Source organism: Melospiza georgiana, chromosome 9 (assembly GCF_028018845.1).
Source record: "Melospiza georgiana isolate bMelGeo1 chromosome 9, bMelGeo1.pri, whole genome shotgun sequence".
Taxonomy (NCBI): domain Eukaryota; kingdom Metazoa; phylum Chordata; class Aves; order Passeriformes; family Passerellidae; genus Melospiza; species Melospiza georgiana.
The window spans coordinates 11075820-11090778 of NC_080438.1; the positions used below are offsets into that span (position 1 = coordinate 11075820).

A 14959-nucleotide genomic window follows, 5' to 3' on the forward strand; every position below is an offset into this window, starting at 1 on the left:
ATACAAAACACAAAACACTACCATACCTGCTGGTCTTTGAGGTGCCACAGCTTAAGCACAGCGAGATGACTGACATGGTTACCTTTTGCAACAAAAAGCACTCTCTGTTTGGCAGCTGCTAAAGATGCTGACAGCAAAAGATAACTCCAGCATGAAGCTCTTGCCAAGCCCAACTTTCCAGGCTGGAGATCCATAACACACGCAGGATTGTTAGGTTTGCAAACTCTCCTCAGAGAAGTTAGAGCATTCCTGTTAGCTACAACACACCACCTGGCTCTCATGACATTGTGCATGTGTGGAATGTAAGACAGAAGAAGGCAGAAATGATTAAGTACAATTAAGCACAAGGCAGAAATGATGACACCATCAGCAACTGAAGGTTTAAGACTTAAAACACTTCATTGGGTAATCTTAATCCTATCCAAAGAGGTTCTCTCCGGGCACCTCATGTTAACTGACATGTCCAATTAGAGTGACAGCTGGAAAATGTGCTGCTTCTCAGTGCAGACTGGGACCACTACACAGCCACACTCCTTGGATTTTTGCTTGAATGGCTAAAAAGAGCAGAACTTCCAGCAAAATGTGTGTGTGACATAACAATGAAATTGTTACACTGGACTCTGCTTCTGTAAGTGAATTTATTCTATTTTTAAAAAAAAAATTAACTGTGGGACATCAGCCACATAATCTGTGAAGAAAAAGCAGGTAAAAATCTACAAGGGCAATATCAGAGTGCTGCAGTATGGCAGCCCCCCTTGAGAGACTGCATTCATCTGATTTCACACTACACCTAAAAATGCCAAATGCCAAGACAGCATTACCGTTTCATCAGGGAATCTGAAATACAATCATTTGACTTTACAACCCTAGGTTTAGTATAACTTATAAAAATGAAAGATGTGGGATCTTTCATACAGAACACAACTAAGAAGCAAATGGCTTATACTCAGACTGATGAAAATCAGCTGTTACTACAGTGTTTAAATTCAACCAGAACTACAGGAAGTAAATGAAAATGAGAATTAATAATTGCTTGAGTAAAAAAAGAACGCAAAAATTACACAACTCTTGAGAGGCTGTGTAAACAGGTTGCTAGAATCTGTACAGCAAATTAAAACTTTAATTCCATCTGGATCCATTCCTTCTGACCTACCATTTCAAAATCTAAATAAGCTACACCAAAATAGAACAGAGAAAATTAAATATTTATTTCCACAGTTGCCTGCACTCAATATTTTATTCCGGTTATATAAGAGCTATGAAATCACTGTTATTTTAAAAGTTTCTGAGGCTTTTCCATTGAGTACCAAAACTGGATTCAGAAGAGGTTTGGTTTTGGTTTGTATTTATTTTTTTCCCCTCTCTGCTACTTAAAGGACTCTTATGCAAATTAGCACTTTTTTTTGTTTTGGTTTGGTGGGTTTCTTTAGGATTTACGTAGGTGTTCTCCAGCTGTCACTGCTAATGGTTAAACAGCACTTTGGCAGACTAGACAGGGCCAGCTTATCAATGTTTTAGGAAGTCATTAAATAGTTATAAGGAGAATATGACATTACTTTCTCTGTTCCCTGGGCTGAATGGAATTATTTACTCAACACCCAGTGGCCCAACAAGAGATACATTGAATCTGCAGAGAGGAGAAGAGAACAAGCCCCATTCATCTGTGCACTGCTGAACAGCATAGGGTTCTCTCAGACATTACTTGAAAATGCTCACACAGGGCTTCATTTTGCTATGCTGTCTATAACTGCCTGGCATCTCCTGAATAATTTCTCATTTGTAAAATTACCTCATCCTTATCTGGCCCTCAAAGCTTTTCCTCCTGCCTGGCTCCCCAGTATTTTTATTTTTCTTCTTCCCACCCCCACCTCCTTCTTCTCTGACCTTTTTCACATTCTATTTTAAACCTTTATTATTTCTATGAATATAAACCCTAAGCAAATTGCCTCCTTGGTTTTGTCTCCCTCCCTTCAGCTGTTCTCATCTCACAATAAGAACAAGAAAAGGGGTAAGAATTAAGTCAGTGGAAGAAGGTAGTAACACTCCCTGATTACTACAATCTCTAAACACAATTTAGTTTTACTCAGTACAATTCCTACTAAGAGGGCTTTTTGCTTTTGAGGGGATACACAGCTGTCATCAATTTGCCATGAAACATGTTGGTACAAATAACACACCTAGAGACAAAACATCCCCATGACATGTCTTTAGTTTGGATGCACAGCACCAGCAGTGCCACAGCATCCTGTAATGAAGCTGGCTGTAATGAAGCTGACACACCACTCCTGACTCCTGCCCTCACTCTGGCCTTCTCCCCCTGAGCAGCAGCCTCCACACCACCACTGCAAACAGCTCAGCACAGCCCCACTGCAGCGCTGCTTCTTCAAACTGAGAAACAAACAGCTCACACACAAACCACACCCTCAATTCTGTCTTCTCTTGCTCCAGTCAGGATAAAAGCACTTACAAGGTTTTGGTGTATGAATTTAGCAGACCAAAAGAAGGAAGTTCTACAAATATTCACCCATTTACTCATACAAATCAAGTAACATTAGCATTTTATTTTCAGTCACTAAAAAAAAAACCAAACAAAAAAACCCTCCTTCCGTCAGCATGAACATTTTTATAACTGCCAAAGTGATACTGATGAACCACTGAGGGGAGAAAGAAACACTTGCACAGTCAGAAACAGACCCACAGTAAAGCCTTTCCTTAGGAGTGGGCTCCAACTTCTTTAAAATCAGTTCTAATGGAATGCCAGAGCAGTCACAGCCAAACAAGCCTGGGACAATACCTGCAAGTCATTTTTTAAAAAAACTGGTAACTCCTTCCCCAGTAATTTATGACCTTTTATTTCCTGCACTAAATTTTAAACTCCAACAAAATAAAATATTTCCACATTATAGCTATCAATATCACCATAAAGTTCCAGGTCAGTATACTGAATTAATTGTTAATTTCTCAAAGTCTTAGGAAAGTTTAGTATTTTTTTAAATTAAAAGTATTTTGCCATCGTGTTTTTTAAATGTGAATCAGATTATAGTTCTTGCAGAAGTTTAATAAGGTCATGAATATTGTTGTTGTTGATATTTTTAATTGGTCTCATTCAAACCTGTACTGAAATACAGCATAAAGCAGTAAGACATTGTGCCCTGACTGTGCTTGCCAAATTTTTTGAAGTTTTTTTTTGGCTTGTCAGTTTATACCAGTCAATTGGCCCTGACCTATTTTTCATCCATTTACTTCTATAATAGCACCCTGAACAGCTCCTGCTTTTATTAAAGAGTGAGCAAGGCTATACTGCAATTGTCTGGGGAGGACCAAGAGCACCAGCACCAGTGTGGGGAAATGTGGTAGAGGAATGCTGGGCAGTGGGTCCCTTCAGGAAACACTCAGCACAGAGTTATCATGCTTACACAGTGAGGGTCAAAGCCACAGGATAAAGATTTTAGCCAAATAAAGAGAGAAAACAGCAAATTACAGCTTATTTGCTAATTTTTCTCCTTACTGACCATGAGACAGCTTCTCCAGCTGGCTGCACTGCCACCCAGGACACTGGACTTGTATGAAGTGAAATTAAGGACTTCTCTTCTATGAAATGGAAGAGGAGACCACCCTAACAGCAATCTAACATTGTCAGAAGGTTGAAAGGATTAATTTTAAGACATAGCACATATAAGACATGTGCTGTCTTACAAATACAGGTTAAAAGCCTTATTGCTGTTAGCTAGTGAGGAAAAGGCCTCCAAAGAAAGGATGATCAGGGTAGGGGTGGGGGGAGCACACAAGAACCACATTTTTTATTTCTTTTTAAACAATCATTTCAGTCTTCCAGTGTCCTTTCCTACTGAATGAACTGCAAGATTTACCCTTCCAAACACCATGCACTACACAATGCTCCTGTAGTTCAGCTCCATTAGAGCGAGTCTGAAATGCTAACACATTGTCCCAGGTCTGTAAAGGGGATTCAGAAGAAAAATTATAAAAGCTCTCAGAAGGGAAATCCCATATCCTCTTCACTTGCAAGAACAGTACTTCTGAGTGCAAGGCACCACAGCAGTTTCCATCTATCAATCAAACCTCTTTATTTTAAGCAAGGAAAATACTTTGTCATTCAGAAAAAAGCAATAATGGGCCAAGTACAGAGAACTTTAGCAGACGAAAGTCAGCAATTTGCATAGGTAGCCCAACAGCTAAAAGAGGGAGCACTTATTACCACACTTCATATCATTCTACCCCAACTACAAAGAAATGCAGGCAATGATGTACTATTCTGTTACCATGCAAGTTCCAATACTATACAATCATTTAATCATACTAATATAATCTGCTACATAGCAAAAGTGAATTTTCATTGTTCAAAAATCAAGAAAAAAAAGGGTTTAATTTTAAATTTCAATAACACTACTAGCAGAGATATCAAGCTATTTGTTGCAACTTGTTCAGCTCTCTATTATTGACAGCACTTATTAATTTACAGCAAAATGACCAGAGTGAGTCTTACCTGTATCTCACGTGAAAGGAGCGATCCTCAGGCATGCTTATCAAAACATTCTTTTCCGCCATGGAGTTACATTATCAGTAGAGAAAGAAATGCTGTTCTGTAGCAGGGCAAGTGCTTTATTATGGGGAATTGCTGTCAGAGCACCATTCCAGTTAGTATATTACGAAGCTGGAGTAAAGATATCCTAAGCTCCCGTAGAAAAACTCTTCTTTATAACTGAGGTAAGGAGGTCATTGCCAGACACATCTCACACCTTCAGAAATGTTCATGTTCTTTCTTTCATCTGTGGCCCTTTAAGCTCCATTCAGCCTTGATTCTGCAAAGGGAACACAAGATGCTTGGCTTGAAGTCTCATGGTTAATAACTCATCAGCATTTGCAGCTGATGTAAAAGCATAACACTGCTCCTACGAAGCAGGAAACGTCATTCAAGAACTTAAAGGCAGAGCCAAAGCCTTCCACACAGACATGGCAATTCCTGTAGGCAAGTGAGAAAGCCAAAGGGGTTTAACAAAAACCAACACTCTCTTGGACACTTTGAAGAATTTGCCCTTGTTAGTATTTTCTGGTCTCATGAAGTTCCAGGCAAAAACCTTAAAGGATGAAAACTACAGAATGAAAGGCATAAAACAGAACAGATCACAAAGTGCTTTACATGTAAACACTGCCCCTGAAACCCTGACCATCAGCTGAGGGCCCACAGCAGTCAGAACTGGTGGGCACAATCCCATCTGCAGATCATCCACTCTGGAGACTGTCCCACCTGTAATACTGTAAGGACAGCAGCCAGCAAAGGTTTAAGCTCTGTATTTGCTTTTCTTCTCTCTGCTCCCAAAAGAAAAGGGGGGAAGTATATGAGTTTGGAGGGCAAGTGGTGTTAACACTGGCTCCCTATTCAAAAATTCTGCAGCACTGCAACGTGAGCTCCAAACTCTGCTTCAAAGGGATTGCAGAAGCCAGCATATAAATATTGGACATGTTTGGGCTGGCTGGGAAAAATTAACAGAAAAGAAACCCTGTAATCAAAGTTTACCCACTTTTAAACATATTTTTAGTAGAGACGGTGACATATTTACACCTCAGTACTAATATTACCTTCCTTTGCAAGTAAACATAGAGTTGTGTAATTCACAAATGCATATTTCATCAAGAGACTGCAGAGGTGTCAAAAAGACAGGAACAGAGCTCAGGCTCAAAGCTGTCATCAGAAGAATATGCAAACTTGCATATTTAATTGTCGATATAGTCCATGCCTTTTCCTCTCATTAGCTTTATCAAGTCCCAGCTGTGAAGATTCATGCTTCCCATCCTACTCTACCTTGATAGCAGCCCTCAGACAGACTGCCCACATTCTTCCAATTAAACAAGTATTTTGCCCTTCCATGCTCATCACTGGAATTATTTGGCATCAACAAGAGGGTGTGGGTGTATTTTTGCAATTAGGAAGCGTGACACCCAGAGGTTACAATAGCCCTGCAGCCCACACACTGGGCAGGCTGTGTCCCAGCTATTCACTCTGCAGAAGTCTGTCCAGCCTCAGCCCAGGTAACTCATACAGGCAGATGGCCCTAAGCCACCCAGGCTATAGCAGCCCTCCAGCACTCCTGCTGCTCAGCAAATCCAAGGGATCTGGAAGTTCTCTTCCACAGAGGAACGCACCACAAAGTAAAAAGTGTGTACTCTGGTACACACACATCACGAGATGATGACTGTAGTAATTTTTTTGTATATTTTTACTGTAATGGTAATTAACTGAATAATTTTAAAAGCTTTTAAAAAAATAAAAAGCCAACTTTAATTTAAAAAAAAACAGTTACACTTAAAAGTACATCAGAACATCTGTGTTTATTTAAGTATCAGTTATTTTTAGCAGTACATTTTACATCAGGTGTTTATAGCTTCACTGTATTTGAGCTACACATCTGTCCTCATCGTCTGACTGATGCCACCAAGAGCTGGAACCACTGCTCCTGTTTATTTCCCTCCTTAATGGCCATACAGCACATTCCTGGTCTTGGGAGGGTGCTACAGACACACCCACATTGGCCAACATATCATCATCATCATCACAGATCAACCCAAATGACTGGGCCTGCTCTCCATACTGCCTTCTCCACCTGTAAGTCATTAGATGTCAATTACGCCTTCAGCCATGCCAGCGTGCAATCAGAACCAAACTTAAATCACTAAATCATTAAGTAGAGTGGGGAATGCAAAAGGCACGAGATGGAACTGAACACTCGAAGCTGTACACACAACCTTTACATGCACAATTTTACTTGATACAGGAAGTCCTAAGGGTTTCTGTTATTTTGAAGTAGGAGCAAAAAGACCACAGAGAAAAGGCTGGGTCTCCTTCAGAAGAGGGAAATTAAACTGGTGTGACTGATTGCAAAGTTATTTGATACCAAAACAGAAACAAACATCAGCATCACCACCCCAAATCAAATGAAGCAAGGCAGAGGTTTGGCAATCAAATGTACAGCCCCTCATTGCCTACAACAGACAAAACATGCACTGTATCAATTCTTTATTAGAGAAAATGGTGAGCCATAATTACTCACCATGGCTAAAAACAGCTAAAGGATATTCAATTAAACAATCAATAAAAGGCCAATTTGCCTCAATTCAATGCTCTGTCTAAAAAAGTGTGCTTATTGCATCCAGAAAGTCACTTTTCATTTTTTCCTGTTAAATCACAGATTTATATAGAAGCTATATGAATATAGATAGGGTTTGCATGATGAAAGTGCATCTCAACCTTCCATTAACATCCCTGCACTGAATCAGTGATACAAATGCTAAGACTGGAATAAGGCTCACTCTCTCTCAAAAAAAAATTACAGAAGAAACCAAGGCCCCCTATTTTTAATTCCTATCAGTATGTTTCAAGTTCCTGACAGTGATAAAACAGAAGTTGCTATTTCTTTCCCCAAAGCCTGTGTGCAAGCCAGTAGTTCTAGCTATCACAGCTTCCAGCCAGGTGTGTCACTTTCTTTTAAGGCATTTTCCACTTCAGCAATGATTTGATTACATACTATTAATTTTATCTCAATGGTAGACAATAAGTTTAATCAGTTTGCAATTCTTAGTTACACTGAATGTCTACAATAGATTTTTTTCATTTCATTTTGACAGAAAACCATATTTCTGCACAGGTGAAAATTCATCAGAATTTTCAGAAAGTCAATGCTGTGATTTATTTGCAGTACACAGAACTAATGATCACAATACAGCTGGAGAAGATGGTTTTAATCTCCTTCATCACCTCAAAATGGTACATTTTAAGCAGCTTCATTTGCTCCTTTCCTCAACCCACACCTTCTTTTTTGGAGCCTGTCAGATGATGAGAAGTTTGATTTGTCTGCTGTGCAGTCACAGGGCTGGGCAGCTGACAGAGTGGTCCCTGGGGGGCTGCTGGAATATCAAACAGCTCCCTCCCTTCTGCCTTTCCCTAAAGGAGATGATCAAGGGATGCCTTCTCTCCCCATCTGCTACTCCTCACAAATCTGTGGGAAAGGAGCATCTGCCAAGCGAAGCCATCACCGACAGAGAGACTCAAAAGCTAATACAGGAAAGTACAGACAAAGGCAGCTCTACTGCACCAACTGCATTTCCTGAGAAAAACTAGTGACAGAGACTTCTTGTTTCAAGATTAAGATAAATTTCCCAATGGTGAACTGAGTTTGAATTTTCTTTCAGAAAGATGCTACAGAATGGGTAGGAGGAAAAAAAAGAAAAAAAGAAGAGAAGCTTGAACTGGATCATCTAAAAACAAAACAGAGCTGTGCATACCCTGTGAATGAAGAACCAGACTGCACAACAATAAAAAAATATACCAACAGTCCAATTACTGAAATACAGAGATCAGCTTGGCTTCAGACCTTCAAAATATAAAAGAACATGTAAACACAAATAGCACATGGAACACTCAGAAGTAAAGCATTCTCTATTTTAGTCTTCAATGCCATTCAAGGATATTTTGAAAATTTACCTGAATTAATGGATAAGCCTAAAATAAGCCACCAAAAGGCCTTAAAATTTCCCATCAAGTGTAATATTGTATTTACTATTAACATAGTAAACAGCATCATCATTAGCATTTCTGCAGTAATATATATTCCCCTGTCAATGAGCCTTTAAGTAAACGTGTGCCATGCTGGGCAAAAGCTAATTGTCCCAAAGCTTGAGCACAGTACAAGCGGCTAGTCATGAGAATGGATCCTGCAAACACAAGAAACAACTGCAGTAAGACCACTGTGGTTATTCTTGGCAGCTCAATTTTAAACTCCTCTCTGCACCACTTCTGACAGCTGCTCAAGAGCTGATTAGCTGAGTGCACACAGAAACCACCCTCACTGATGAGGTGAACTTGAGGTTTTATTCAGGACCATGATGATGTGGAGCAATGCCTGCTCTGAAATACTGCCTTTATCTCCTGATGGATTTCTCTGCTGAGCACAAAACCCCAGAATAAACCACAGGGAGTCTCTTATAGGACTGGCTTAGCAGCATGCAAGGCCCTTTGCAGCTCACATCACACACTAATGGACACAAGAGGAAAGCTGAAGTTCATACACAGCTCCTGAGCTGCTCCTCCCAGGTGTGAGTGACAGAGCTCAGGCTGCAGAGTCTGCATCACTACAGAGCATGGCAGAGACCCCACCTAAACATCCCATGCCATCAGGCTCATCAGTCAAACTGCAAATAAATCAAACCCCTATCTCATGTTCTTGGTTCAGATGCTTCCTCCTCCACCCCACTTATATTTACCATGCTGACTTATAAATATGGGCCCACACAAATCTTAGACACATTGCTGAATATTGCAGCCAGCCCTGAAATGGCTGGAAGGGGTGGGTTTGCACTGGCTTTGGCCCAGAGGTGATGTTGACTTGTAACCCTATCAACCCACTGCTCCACAAGCCTGGAATTTCACTTATTCCAATAGAAAATTGAATATGAGGGTTCCTCTCCTTTGCCCAAATGAGGTGCACAGAGTTATCTTTTATATAGAAAACCATCATTTCCTTGCTAGAAAGAGAATCACCAAATTGTAACTGAGAGCATAAGGCCAGACAGGCATTTTGTAACCAGAACTGACAGGTGCAGAGCTAACTGCCTTTTGTGAATCAAAAGAAAAGAATTACTAGAGCGAGGGAGGGAAACTTGACTCCGTTATCTCTGAAATTATTCCATCTCCCTTTTTAGCCACTTAATGCCCAACACCCAATGACTTCAGTAACCAGCAGTCTTTCCAGATGGTCAGCAAAGCACAAGAGGTTATAAAAGACCAGAAAAATACCAATAATAGAAGTTCAGATACTCATGGCAACTCTCCTCAAAAATTAAAATAATTGCTAAATGGGTAGTTACACAAATACTATCATTGTCTGTCACAAACTCCTGAGCAACCTGATTCTTTTCTTCACTCCTTTCCCTAATTTCTTTCTAGCACTGTACATAAACCCAAATCAAGAAAAGGGTTTCTGTCCAATTATTTTAATTTAATCATCAGTTTACTCCAATTTAGTCACAATTATGACTACAGGAAGAGAGCCTCCCGAGTGACAAAGGAGAACAAGTATCCCCAAAACAGTCCCAAAGAGTCCCAAGTAGGTACACAAAATTGTTTTCTTGAAAATATGAATAACTGTATGAAACAAGGTAAGGAAAATAGTGCATAAACCCCCAAAACTACCTTACAGGATATAAAGACACTAGCTCTATTTGTATTTTTAAAAAAACTTTATAACCATCCTAACAATGAGACACTCATCTCCATATTTAAAATTAATTTTAAAAAGACAAACAACCCCCCCACAACAATGACAGGCATCAAGAATTTCTGAGATAAATTTTGCTCAAATGAAGTGAGGCTCTCAACACACCCACAGCTGGAAATGAAATCGTGGATTTGAAACTGGAGGAACACAGCTCCAGAGCAGAGTCCAACATCCATTACCTAATTGCTAATGTGGCCCTGCATTATGACAGACATGGCAACAATAGAGATATTGAATGTATCACTCTGTCTGTACCAATTCTTGTTTGGGGTTTTCTTTATTTCACTGGTTGCCTAAAGCCAGCAGACCCTGCTCGTGGTAGGCTCTAACCGCGGGTAAGAGAAGGTTGGTGTCCTTCATTTCCCAGTTAACTCCTGGTGGCACAGCTGCAGGAGCCCGGCCCACACGGCTCTGCCAAAGGCAAACACGAGTCCAATGCAGGAGCATTTCCACCTGCCCTCTGGCATCTCCTGTGTGCACTTTCCCCCTGTTCTGGAGAGCAGGAGGATTTTTCCTCTGTTTGTTGAGCACCTGCCTGAATGGAGGGTTGGGGACTTTAAATAAAGCTAAAGGTCTGCAACATGCCAAGCCTTTCAAACTCTGTATATCCTGCTTATTCCTTTTTCTAAGAGAACCAGTATTTAACTGGCCATCAGCTTGCTACTGAATGTACATAATTACTGTCAGTGTGCAGGTTAAAGAACCCAGTGCAGTTAACACAAGTAACCACAAGTATTTTATTAGACAGACACTCCTGCAGATACTTAATGTGAGCCATCTACTGAAATCCTGAACTAGGGGAATCCCACACTATGATAAAATAAGAAAGGAGAACATGAAGTGCCAGCAAAACATAACTAATATACCCATCATAAAACTAACCAGGCAACTGAAAACTAATTCCACAAGCAGCAAGATTAAGATTTCAGATACAAGAACGATACAGAATAAGATCACAGTCAAAACAGGTCAGAATTTTTCCATATATTTGAAACATCAAGGTATAGGATTCCTTATCCTTTTCATTTTCTTATTCCAGATCCAGGTTTATTTACAAATTGTCATTCACAGACTGAAAACAAACATTGCACTGCCTTCTTTCCAACATCTCCCTCAACTGGGGATGAGATTTGCACTCAAGCACTCTAAGTGCACAAGTGCCACAACAGACTGCAATAAGAGTTCACAACACAGCAGTATGCAATCCTTTTATTCACAGTGGAAGTTGAAATCATTCCCAATAAATCAGTTTTGTTACCAAGTTCTGAAGGTAAATTTGAACCCTGCTCCTTTGGGACAATCTCATCATGCAATTGAACATATACAAGGTCTCTCCCAGGCAACCAGACACTCTGCTACCTTCAGTTTGGGAACTGGAGCATGTTATCCAGCATAAAAGAGCCCCACACAGGAAGGGTTCAGCACAAAAGGCTGGCTATTTGCACTGAGCTGATAGAGCAAGTTGATCACAAAGCTCTCCAATAACATGTTCCACCTAGCTTAGCTCCTTCTTAGCCTATGAAATCTCTTAAAAAGGGACCCTGGTATGTAAAAGAAAGAAGACAAATATTGTATAAGCATCTTACAAAGAAATGGAAGAAGGTACCTTATAATTCTGTAAGTTAAATAATAATAATAATCCTTAGAATCACTGGCAGTAAGACACAGCAGCAGCAATACAGCTGCTGTTTCAAAATCCCTAGCTGGCACTGAGGTGCTCACTCAGAGCCAAAGCAGCCACAGCCCATCCTCTCCAGTCCAGCACGGCTGTACCTGGCAGGGAGCAGAGGCAGCTCTCGTAGAAGCTCTGCTGCACAACTGCAATGATCCGTGGCAGTCACTGCCAGCAGCACTGTGGTGATCCCCTGTGCCCCTCAGCCCCATTAACATCCTCTCTGATGAGCCTACAGCACAGCCTGCAACAGCTGAGGTGCAGGATGAACACACAACACTGAGAAGGCAATGCACTGCTTTTTCACACAGACAGGTACAGTGCATTTATAGCACATCACCTATGGAGATCAGGGAAAACAGTACTTCTTGAGGTGCCAAGTTGTAAATTGCTTTGCATAGTCATTCCAACACTTGGGATGCAGCTGCAAATCTATTCAGAATCTGCTCAGTGCAGTTTCTTCCATCAGTGTGATGACTACTGGACTGCAGCCCACTTGGCCCCCCCTGCCAGTTTATCCACTCTGTACAGGCATTATTGCACTGATACAATTGGTCACAGTAGCACATCCTGTTCTCTAACAAACCAGCTAGATAAAGTCCAGGCTCCAAAGTGCTGCAGGCAAGGAACAAAACTCCTAAGAGTATACTAACGTGGCAACGGGAGGAAAAATAATATAGCAAACAGAAATAAAGAAGAAATAATAGATTTAGAGAGCCTTCTTTATAAATCACATGTGGTTTATATTGCCTGTAACCCAGCTGAATGAAAGCTTTCTTTCCTATAACACAAATAAGTTTTATTATATGAACAAGTAAAATATTCCTCAAACACGGCCAAATTTGAGTCCCAAGAAACCATTTGACATTAATCATCTGTTCAACACAGTATGTGTTTCAGACCATCTCTTGCCAGTCCTTCCACTTCTGCTTTTCCTGTATTTTGCATTCCTAATATTGTGGTCTTCCACAAAATAATACCTTCTTTTCCTTTCTGGATATTATCCCTTGTATAGCTGACTTGCTACTAAATGGCTAAAGAAAAGTTTAAGGTTTTTTCTGGCACCGGGTACCTCTCTCTGCTTTTATTTGCAGGAGCAGTGATAACAGTAACAGGCTGATCCCTCAGAAAGTCGTAAGATAACCACTCACTCCTCAAACAAAACCAAGCTCATGAAGACGTTAACCTTCAAAGCTACTGAAAGCAGGACTATAGTTACTGATCTGGGCAGGACTAATTGTGGGAAGCGAAACTGACCACACAAAGGCTGCAATAAACCTGGAGGACAACAAGTAGAAATATGTTGCCCATTAAACTTAAAAAGTGGTAGATGAGGAGAAATTAAAAAATTATAAATGCAAAAAAAAAAATCCCCTTATGTTCAGTAGTTAAAACTATGGACAAGGAGCATTTCTTAGAAAAAAGCTTTTCAAAACTTAGACTGACCTTTGAACCATCACTTGGTGAAGTAATTCTGCAGCAAGAGTAGCAGCAATATACAACCCTGAGCAGGTTTAAGATGCTTGAAAGAGTTACAAGAGCATTTAAACAACAGTGTATTAAATAAAGCAACTGATAACACTCACACAGGTTTCTTTTAGTCCAGTGAAGCTGTCTTAGATTTCAGGTAAGTTTTGTCCCAGCTTTATAAGGAAGTAATTGGAAGTACAAAGTCCTTCCTACTGAAGAGGGAGGCACAGTCCAGAAGACTTGCTAACCATTAATTAAACTAGTAAGAAGGAACGCTTGGACAGGCCTAGAAATTAGTTTTAACACACTATAAATATATATAAGCAATTAATTTAGAAGGACTGTATTACGAGGTCTTTTTGCTAGCATTTTCAGGTCTAATCGAATTATCACCTTAAAAAGAGGCACAAAGTTTCCAGACAAAATTTAAGCAGGGACTAGAATCTCTTAACTGATCCTTCTGAGATGCAAGACTCAGCACGTTCTTCCAAATTCTGAGATGGTTGCACAGCTCTCCATGGCAACCCAGGATACATGAGCCCTGCAGTCACTGGCAAGAACCTAACAGGAACAACATTTGGCTGAAACAGCTTCTAAAGCAGAAGAAAGGCCACAGCTTCAGGGTGGGGTAAAATTTGTGTCTTGGCAATCAGGTCAATAAGGGGACAGACAGCAGCTTCTGATTTACTATCTCCTCCATTGAAAAAGTGAAAAAGCAACAGAAGGGCAGGAATTACACTAGCAAAACCTGCAGTCTATACAGGTTTGGTACAATCCGAGTTTAGATATGCCACAACACAACGCCTAACTCAAACTCTCGAACACGAGTTTAGAGCTTGCTCCCTGTGTACCTCACTCCTCGCGTTATGCTCGCAGGTTCTTTGGTTCCGGTTCTCTCACCAACCTGTTTCGCTCCTGCCCTTATGCTTTCATTTTATTTATCCATCTCGTTAGCACAACACAAGTGCCCGAAGGCGGCCGATGCACAGCCCTGCTGGCACCGGCCCCCTTCAGAACCTCCGGGGCGATCGCGGCACACAGCCCGCCCGCGCCGGGCACCGGCACCTCCCGCCTTTGTTGGCCACGGGCGCTCGGCGGCCGCCGGCACACGGCACCGGGCTCGCCCAGGGCCGCACCGCCGCTCCATTCCCCAACACGCCGCCCCGCTCGGGGCCGCCTTCAGAGCCCCCGTTCTGCCACCCAGCGCTCCCCGCCGCACCGCTCACCTGTGCGCCGGGCCGGCGGGGCTGCGGGAGGCCAGCTGGGCTGCGAGGGGCCGGCGGGGCTCCGAGGGGCCGGCGCGGTGCGAGCCGGGCTGGCGGGGCCGAGCGGGGCCGTGAGGGGCGGCGAGCCCCGCCCGCCCACGCGCAGCCGCTCCTCGAACCCGCCAATCGCCGCCGCGCGCGCCCGGCCCCAGGGACGCGGCCGCCAACGGCCGGCGCGGGCGCATCATCCGCACGGACCAATGGGCGGGCGGCGCGCACGGGCCGGGGCGGAGCGGGCGGCAGCGGCCCCGCGGCGGGGAGCG

The 14959-nt window shown here is 42.0% G+C and overlaps 1 protein-coding gene across 2 annotated transcripts in view; it reads right to left on the reverse strand.

Annotated features, from left to right (window-relative positions):
* Window positions 1-14723, reverse strand: part of GPSM2 (G protein signaling modulator 2) — a 26650-nt gene extending 11927 nt beyond the window's left edge. For both annotated transcript variants that reach the window (XM_058030516.1, XM_058030515.1), the window contains exons 1-2: window positions 14658-14723; window positions 4505-4820 (exon numbers count right to left, since the gene is read on the reverse strand). In XM_058030516.1, the coding sequence (XP_057886499.1) occupies window positions 4505-4566 (62 nt within the window). In that variant the 5' untranslated portion in view covers window positions 4567-4820; window positions 14658-14723. The remainder of the gene's footprint in view (window positions 1-4504; window positions 4821-14657) is intronic.
* Between the last annotated feature and the right edge of the window lie 236 nt (window positions 14724-14959).